This window comes from Parambassis ranga, chromosome 21, assembly GCF_900634625.1.
Source record: "Parambassis ranga chromosome 21, fParRan2.1, whole genome shotgun sequence".
NCBI classification, from domain to species: Eukaryota; Metazoa; Chordata; class Actinopteri; family Ambassidae; genus Parambassis; species Parambassis ranga.
In genome coordinates, this window is record NC_041041.1 from 16,419,222 (window position 1) to 16,428,743 (window position 9,522).

Below are 9,522 nucleotides of genomic sequence, written 5' to 3' on the forward strand. Positions count from 1 at the left end.
CGCCACTACACTAATGCTACTCCTTCTATGTTCGTCATAAATCATTTAAACTATAGCTGTTTTTTCCATTATGTCTTGCTCGCCATTCATTATAGTTTTAACATTTGTCCCTTGTATTTTCCAGTCTGAATGACTTGTGACAGCAGATTACTCTTTCATTTTGTTCTAGCGGGGTGAGGTGGGGTGAGGTGAGGTGAGGTGAGGTGGGGAGTTTCCTGAGTACCTTAGCGCAGCCTCTGATAGTAAATGATGTCGCTTCCCGAACTGACAGCCACGATAAAAAGCGAAAGCAAAGAGAGAAACAAGTGCACATGGTGAATGAGACCGACAGGAAAGCAGCGCGGCAACCTCCCAGGTAACAAACAGCATCTAACTAATAAATACAGCCATCACAGTATATTTAGCCTAATCCATAACAAATGGTGATTGCTGTCTAAATGTTTCACTCTTTTTTTGACACCGTGTTTGTGTGTGTATGTGTCGTGGCGTGTGCACACGCAGCAGTATGAGCCAGTGGAAGCAGATTCAGCAGCTGGAGATCAGACTCCTAGAACAGGTGGACTATCTGTATGATGATAATTTCCCTATGGACATCCGACAGGGACTGGCCAGCTGGATCGAGTCTCAGGATTGGTGAGTTTCTTGTAGCATTTACTTCTACATGTGTAAAATCAACATATTGACAAGTACCCAGTGAGGCGGCTAGCCAGACACAGACAGTATGTATACAGATAAAAATAGAGGCTGATGTCTGATATTGGCACGTCTTAGTAAAATATATAATGTAAAGATTTGCTGATAATATTCCATTTTTCAGCAAGGCATTAGGTTACTGTCCTCAATGTATGTGTAAGTTAGTGGATATAGAGTATAGCCACAAACAAGAAGGTTCACATGTAAATACAAACACATATGCTCATCTGATACCTCTACCATGTGGTGTACAGGGACACTGCGGTTAATGATGAGTCGATGGCTACGGTGCTGTTCACCAACCTGCTGGCCCAGTTAGAGAGGGTGCGCTTACAGGAGCAGAACTTCCTACAAAGACACAACATGAAAATTATACACCAGCAACTGCAGGTGGGTCACTTTTCTTTCAGGACCTGTGTTGCACTAAGAACTAAATGTCTTTGTTTCTCTTGTCCGCCTGGGGCGGTCAGGCACTGATGACCCAAAAACTTTGAAAGTTTTTTTTATACAACACACTCAGCCAGCATTCCATAAATGACACAAACAAGATAGACCCATAAGGTAAACAGAGAAAGTGGTTTTGTCGACACATGACAGTAGAAAGGAAATGAGGAGATTATAGTGAGAAGGTCCCAAAATATGACCTGGTTGAAGTGATTGGAAAAAGGCTTTGTTTAGAAGCGTACACACTGTCCAAGCCCCACTACAACATGCAGGTATACATCTTTTGTATCCAAAGATGAGATGATCTTCTTACTTAAAGTTTTTGTTAACATGTTGTGGTTGTCAGGCAAATACCTGATGGCCATAAACAATAGTTCCTTGACCAATTATAATGTGATTACTGAAAGCAGTTGCAGCATGCTGGCAACAGATCACATAAAGAGTGATACTGCAGTCTGCAGGTGATTTGGCTAGAAGTTAACATTGTGTGGGCACTAAGTGATCACAAACAATGTGCACTTGTGTGGACTAAACTTGTAAATGTTGATTTGAGGGATTGAGTGAGGACTGATCTCTACAGAGATCTACTTTGTGTGCTGTGGGATTGTCAAAGTTACCCATGAGATTAAAGCAAACAAGATGTATTTGAAGATGTTGTGCTGCTCCTCCAGGCAGCTTCATCAGTAAGACCTCTAAAAAGTCTAATTGACTTGCTTTAAAACTCTTGTATACAATAACCTGACGACTGAGAGCCTTCACCCACAGACTGCCGAAGTGGTTTCTCTTATTCGAACATTCCTATGATTGCTCTGCACCTGCACTTGTTCTTTCAACCACAGAACAACTGTTCTGTTGCTGTTTTTTAAACCATCTCTAAAAAGCTAAAAAGGAGAAGTTGTTCATGGTCTGTGTGTACTTGAGGTGAAGGGGAAGTGCAAGATAATGGCTGTACTTTCAGACTGGGAGTTGTTTTGAATGTGTAGCTGGTCTTTATTTTTGTCAATGATGTTTGTCTCTCAGCTGCATTTGGTTATAAATACTCTTGTCACATGAAGTAATCTAGCTGAGAAGCTGTACAGGATGTATGGCTGAGGTCAGGACAGAACCCTCTGTGCCTTTAGATTCTTGAAAAGTCTCATACATTTGCAGAACAAACATGTGAGGCTCATGCTGCTGTTTCCTGTGTGCCCGAACGTGTTATATGTCAAAGGTATACACTTCTCAGAGGAAGCAATAACTCATGTTGGTAGTCAAGTGTGTTTGTGGCTTTGTTGTTGTGAGTGAAGTTTGTCTCACAAAAAACAAGACGTCCATGTTTGAATCTTTCTTCCATTTATATTCAGAAAAAAACCGTCTGGACTGGAAATGTCAGCACACAATTCAGCTGAATGATGAAGGTAAACTAAGAAGAGAAGTTAGCTTGTGACTGGCAGTGAATACTAGAAACCATATCTGATGCCCTCCAATGCATCATCATCATCACTGTAATGAAAGTAAGTGTGTAGGTGTGTGTTTGTGCATCCTCAGTAGTCATTCTGGCACGTCTGTGATGAAAGCGAGAGAAGAAAGTTTTCCTTTTCCCTCAGCAGAAACAGTTGTACTTCTCTAAATAAGCGTTCAAATGGACTGATGAGCAAAACACCCCTCCTATCATCTCCTGCACAACGTCTTGTAGATGCGGTGCGGTTAAGGGGAAAATGTATGACTGTACTGACTTCTATCAAGACAGAAAAGTAACCTAGATTCTGTTATCAGAGTTGTTTCAGTTCGAAGAAATTAGGGAGCATTAGGCAGGTAGGGAGGGGAAGAAAAAAGAGGTCACTCATATAACCTATACTAAGGGTTAATATTCAGGATGTAAGCACATCTGTGGATGATACATTGCTGTGCATGGTTGCATGGATACTCATGGTTTGGTTTTATTGTCATTGTTACTGGATAATGTTGTTTCGGAAGGTGGGTCAGTGTTATTCTTTTGTGGTTGAATAAAAACACTCAAGTCTTTTGAAAAGCTGCGGTGCTGAAGACTACTTCCTCGTCAACACCTACTAGGTGTGTTTCTTGCTCAGCGCTGTGGTAAAGAACCAAGCAGTGGTTTGCGTTTGTAGCCTAGCTACAATGAACAAAACATTATTTTTTAACTAATTTTAACTTTGTGTGCATGTGACCCCTCCAGCTGAAATACGCAACCAACCCTGCTGTCATGGCCAGAGTCATCTCCACCTGCCTCAGGGAGGAGCAGCGTATACTCTCCAGTGCCTGCATGCAGGAACAGGTTTGTCACATTGTCTGTCAAGAAGGGGAAAGTCCCTTGATTACAGCTGCTGCTGGTAAACCATGGCCACTACCAGGAAGAGTGCTCACTCCCACTCTCCCAACCGTTTCACTTTATTCCCAAGAAACACTGGATGGCAGAATTACGGTAAATGTTGTAATAATTTTTACAGAGAGGGTGCTGCAGAGTTACTGTTAACAACAACATGACAAACAAGAAAACCAAGAATCAGTTTACTGTAGATAACACAAGAAAAAGAAATCAGCTACTGCAGGCAGGTTCTCCTCTGAACAGACAATAGTTCAAGTCCTGCTAAAATGTTATTATTCATAAATCAGAGGAGCTGAGCATTCCTCAATAGAGTTTATAAAAACACTGAACACTTTTAAGGGTCCTCTGGAGAAATCGTTGCAGAATTCGGTGGCCTTCGAGAGGCAGAAGAACATGGACAACAGAGTTGGGCTCATCAGGAACAGTGTGCAGGTAACTGAAATTCTTTCCAGGCGAGATGAACACAAGGATAGTAAATTAATTAGTAAAAATAAAAACTGTCTGTTTGTAGTTGATGGACCAGGCTGTGAAGTACATCGAGGACATGCAGGATGACTTTGATTTCCGTTACAAGACTCTACAGTCTCAAGGTAAGGACTGCTCACAGTTTGAACTCACTTAACATGTTTCTACCTCCATTCAAAGCAATGTACTGTAGAGACGTCATTCACAAGTCGTCACTGTGTTTGTGCTTATTTGTATCAGAGTCATCAGATAGGAACTCTGAAAGGATGAAACAGGAAGTAACACGACTACAGGAAATACTCAACAGGCTTGACTTTAAAAGGAAGGTATGCATTTACTGTATCATCGTGCAAAGCTCTGATCAATGAGGCGCGGATTCGCTGTTGTTGTTTTCAGTGCGTCATGTGAATTCTGTCAACATCCGTTGTCACTTTCATGTCTTTGTTAGGAGATTCTTTCAAAGATGGATATTGTGATTAAAGAGATTGATGACCTGATCACCTCTCAGCTCAACCCTGAGCTGCAGGACTGGAAGCGCAGGCAGCAGATCGCTGCTATCGGCGGTCCTCTGCTGACCGGCCTGGAGCAGCTGCAGAGCTGGTAATGAGTTTGAGATGGGACAGAGAAGCACACACATACAAGAGATCTCATAACAGGTCATTGCACTGCTGCAGTAAAGTTGATTTTTTTATAGTCAATCTACAGCTATGGATCCTACATTTCCCATGATGCAACCAAACATGTTTTTAACCACAGTGCCTCTCTGCTGCACGACACTCACATCTCACCGACTGCAGCCCATATTATGTATATAGAATGAGCAATAAACCTCTGTGTCCGTCCCCTCTCAGGTTCACCCTGACAGCACAGAGCCTCTTCCAGATCAAGCGTCAGTTGGACAAACTGGGGGACCTGGTTCTAAAGGTCACCTATGAGAGTGACCCGATACCACTGCAAAAACCTCAGATGGAGGAGAGAGTTAAATACCTCATCTACCATCTCATCAAGAGGTACTAAAACAACACTAGAAACACAATGTCTATGTCAAATAAACATATAAATATTATATGTGTGGTTTGTTCCCAGCTCGTTTGTGGTGGAGAAACAGCCATGCATGCCTACACACCCACAGAAACCACTCATCATCAAGACCGGGGTACAGTTTACCACCAAAGTCAGGTACCATGTTTTCACCTAATCTTATTTATCACTGCGTGGTGGAGAAAATAATAATCTCTGATGTTGGTTTCTTCTCTCTCTGATTTGTCACAGACTCCTGGTTAAACTTCCAGAGGTGGATTATCAGCTGAAAGTGAAAACAACATTTGACAAGTATGATTGATTTTTATCTTTCTCTAAATCTATAAATCTGTACTGTAAGTGTCTGTGATCTTATGGTGTATGTGTGTGGTTGTGTGTCTCTATAGGGACCTCCCTCCTGGCAGAGTGTGAGTACAACCACCTCAGTGTTTGTGTTGCTTCTATTGTTAGCACAGACTGTAGCATCACCAGAATACAGATGTGTGTGCCTTTAGAAGTTGACATGAATTGTTGATTGTCAATAAAGCTTTAATAAAAAAATAAACGTTTTTTTTTTTTTTTTGCTTTAGCAGCTATATTCATGCTCTAATTTGCTTTTTATTTTAGTACCCTGTGTTTATGCCTTTATGCATGCTATGCTGTCTGTTCCAGTGTTATATGACAAGGTATAAGTAATAACTGTTTTACTAACAGATGCTGTTTAAATTTGGTGAATGTTTCCTTTTTTGTGCTCAGAAGTCGTCAGTTTTTCATTCTGACCAACAACACTAAAGTTATGGACATTGAGGACTATTCAAACGGCTGCCTCTCAGTGGAGTTCAGACACCTGGTGAGACAACATTCCTGGATTGTTTTTCTGACGGATACTAACGTGTAAATCTTGTTTACATATACGTATGAATTTGTGCCTTACAGCAGCTGAAAGAGAAGAAGTACATCAATGGCACAAAGGGGAATGAGGTAAGCACAGCTGAAGACCAAGTTATTAGCTCAGCTGTAAAAAAACATTTAAAAACTCCTGTCTTATGATCAGAACTGTGGTGCCAACTTCATGTGAACACTGTTTCCTCATCATCACCTGCACAGGTTTGCTTTTTGTTTGGCAGCATGTTCTTTTGTTTTGTAATTAGACCTTGTGTGTGTGTGTTGCAGGGACTGCTCTCTGTGACAGAAGAACTTCACTCTCTCAGTTTCGAGGCTTGCTTCACGGTGCAGGGTCTCACCATCGATCTTGAGGTCAGCAGTGTTAGACGCTGTGTGTGTCACTTGTATGTTTTGCTGTTTACTTACTGTGTGTGAATTTTTTTTTTCACCCCTAGACGTGTTCCTTACCATTAGTGGTGATTTCCAATGTAAGCCAGCTGCCTGGAGGCTGGGCCTCCGTCATGTGGTACAACCTCCTGACAGATGAGCCCAGGGTGAGCCTTCACAGTTTGACAGATACATCCTCAGTCGCACAAAACATTTAGCCTCAATAAAGCTCTGATTCACATCCCCCATCACCTTCTCCTCCACACTCACCTGGTCCACAGAACTTGTCATTCTTTGGGAACCCACCACGAGCCAATTGGAGCCAGCTCTCTGAGGTCCTCAGCTGGCAGTTCTCCACTTTCGCCGGTCGAGGTCTCAACAAAGAGCAGCTCACCATGCTGGGGGAAAAGCTTTTTGGTATGTTTGCTATATTGTTACACAGCTTCACTGTGGCTGTAGATGTTAAGGTAAAGCAAGGGAAAGAAGAAAAACCATTATTGTTTCCTGTTTCTGTAGGTCAGCATGCCTCCTGTGGTGAATATCAAGTGTCCTGGTCTAAGTTTTCAAAGGTATATGTCAAATAATACAACGTATTTAACATCACGTGGTCACAAATTAAGTGAGATTGTGCTGATTGGTGAACAATGAGCACATATTTATGTGTGTAACTTACATTTAAGTGCTCTTCCTGTTCCCCTGTTCATCAAGGAGAACATCCCAGGAAAGCCCTTTAGTTTCTGGATGTGGCTGGACTCAATTCTGGAGCTCATCAAGAAGCACTTGCTGCCAGTCTGGAATGAGAAGTAGGCCGCAGGCTCACTTACTGTCACTCAGTCCTCCTTTAAAGATCTCCTATTTTCCATTGATCTAGAATGATTAGTAAATGATTAGTCGGTAATAAAAAGCCTTCGGTGCAGCATGTGAACTGTTTTCTTCTCTGTCACAGCTACATCATGGGATTTGTGAGTAAAGAGATGGAACGTGCTCTGCTGAAGGACAGAGAGCCGGGCACCTTCCTCCTACGCTTCAGCGAGAGTCACCTCGGAGGAATCACCTTCACCTGGGTGGAGCACAATGACAATGGTGAGGTCACCATTTCCACCAGAGCGCTTCTGGCATTATAATACAAAAATGTTAAACTTTTAATATGTTAAATATTGATATTTTAATACTGTTTGACCAAGGTTAGTTCCATGACCCAAACAGGTGTCTGACCTGTCGTCTGTTTCTGGTCTTTTGTGCTGCAGGTGAAGTGAAATTCAACTCCGTGGAGCCATACACTAAAAACCGGCTTAGTGCGCTTCCATTCGCCGACATTATACGAGACTACAAAGTGATCTCGGATGGCGTCGTCCCAGAAAACCCACTCAAGTTTCTCTACCCAGACATCCCCAAAGATGAGGCGTTTGGACGGCTTTACAACAGCCAGCCTAGCAAAGGCAAGACAACAACCCTCTGTTAACCATTTAGTGTGTGAATGTTGCCGTTTGATGGCTACAGCTGCTCTCTTTTCTCTCTTACAGTCCATCCATACATACCGTCTACCCTGATCCCCATCTCAGAACTGCGGTGAGTTTATACGCCGTTTCCATCTGTTATTATTTTTACTTATTTACTGGAGCCACTCTGGGACACTCAGAGCTCATTAACTCGATGACCTTTTTGTCATTGCTTTTCCAGCTCCAATGTGAGCACCACGCCCCCCTCATGTCGGTCCCCCGAGCCCCCCATGACTCCTGGGGAGTTTGACATGCTCAGTGAGCAGCTGTGCTTCGACATCGACACCGTACGTTTGTGATGTGCTTTTATTGTTTTTTGGTTGATGCTAAGCTGCTAATGTTGTCTTCTGTTTTGCTTCACAGATGAGTTCTCCATATTCAGAGTAAAGCCAGAGGAAACGTGGCTTTTGATCAGAGTCTGTATGTTTAGTTTTACTCTGCTATTGTCTTATATTTTTATATAAAGTTACAGTTGTTTTCTAAAAGATATGATGATGTTTTTTTCTGGAACAATTGGTTTTGAATCACTTATATATTCTCTATTGTAAATAAAGTTTTCTGACTCCAGTGTAACATGTTGACATTAGATGATTCTTTGTGTGTGTGGGTTTGTGTCTTACTGTATGTTTACTGACCATCCTGTAACTTGTTACACAATGTTTTGTGTTACATAGTCACTCAGCCTGTGATTGGAAGTTAGCTCACCGGGCACCTACTGGTTGTTAACTTAGAGCAGAGGTTTGACTCTTTTATTTTGGAAGAAGCCAGAGGTAAAATGTCTGCTGGTATTCCCTTCTTACTTGACGCATGGCTCTGCAGGGTTTGTGGGGAATCACGTGATTCTCTGTGAACTGAGCGTGGGCGAGGTTTTTTCTTTTCTTGGAAATAAGCTCGGTCTGGTCCGTGTCTTCATAACAATAAAGGCTTCCTGTCAGATGACAGATCTGCATTCTTTTATTTGTAGAAGCAGAGATGGTTTATAAGGTATTACTATGGGTTTTGTGTGCATGATAATTTTGTAATGACCACCACCAACACTTCCTTTTATCACATATGGCAGACTCAAAGAGTGTCTTCCACTGTTCAGCCTACCAGCATGACATGTACAGTTTAAAGAAAAGATAAAAATGAAGTGTTAACAGGATCACTCCACTTTGTCCTTTGTGTAGATTTTCTGTTAAAGAGCTCTTCCGTTCTAAAGTCACTTTTTATCATGACGTGCTCTGCTGTTATTACACACGTTTGTGTTTACTGACTTTCTTGCGGACATCTGGCACATGATCCAAAAAGAAATCAGAGATCACATAACTTAAACGGCAGAAATACAAAAAAACAAACACTGTTATTCTGATACTGCTACACTAACTACTGATGCACTGGCTCATTGGCCTGTCTTGATTGAAGGGCTGTAACTTTAATACTTCTCTAACACAGAGACATCTAAGGCATACTAGTTTTTAATCATTTACATTCTGAAATGGTAAAACATTTTTGCAGTTTGAACTGAACTGAACTCACGTTACTACAAAAGTTACCACTTGCACATTGCTAAGGCATTAAGAACATTATGACAGCATATAATTCACTTAATAAGTGCAGGCTCTCTCTGTTTCTGTCTCATCCTCTCTGGCTTTCAGGCCTCAGAGTGATCTCCAGTGGGTTGAAAAAGCTCCAGCTATGTCTCTGTGTGTCTCTGTTGCTCTTGGAAGTGAACAGTAGTGTACTTGACAGCAGCAGAGGTCTGGCTACAGATCTATTGTGGGTTAATGTTGACTAGTGACATACACAAACTCAAATACTAAC

The 9,522-nt window shown here is 41.9% G+C and overlaps 1 protein-coding gene across 3 annotated transcripts; it reads left to right on the forward strand.

Moving 5' to 3' along the window:
- Window positions 1-247: 247 nt before the first annotated feature.
- On the forward strand, window positions 248-8,802 carry stat4 (signal transducer and activator of transcription 4). 3 transcript variants are annotated; one of them, XM_028393153.1, is made up of 24 exons: window positions 248-355; window positions 502-633; window positions 948-1,083; window positions 3,314-3,412; window positions 3,803-3,895; window positions 3,975-4,053; window positions 4,169-4,254; window positions 4,377-4,528; window positions 4,780-4,938; window positions 5,015-5,107; window positions 5,201-5,260; window positions 5,356-5,376; window positions 5,705-5,798; window positions 5,885-5,929; window positions 6,122-6,205; window positions 6,289-6,387; window positions 6,502-6,637; window positions 6,737-6,789; window positions 6,929-7,023; window positions 7,167-7,303; window positions 7,468-7,659; window positions 7,744-7,789; window positions 7,901-8,006; window positions 8,083-8,802. In XM_028393153.1, exons 1-24 carry the CDS (start codon window positions 312-314, stop codon window positions 8,104-8,106), a joined length of 2,265 nt encoding a protein of 754 aa, XP_028248954.1. In that variant the 5' UTR covers window positions 248-311; the 3' UTR covers window positions 8,107-8,802. The 3 variants fall into 3 exon arrangements, with proteins under 3 accessions (XP_028248954.1, XP_028248956.1, XP_028248955.1); XM_028393155.1 differs by having other exon boundaries at window positions 5,708-5,798; XM_028393154.1 differs by having other exon boundaries at window positions 249-355; window positions 505-633.
- Window positions 8,803-9,522: the final 720 nt, after the last annotated feature.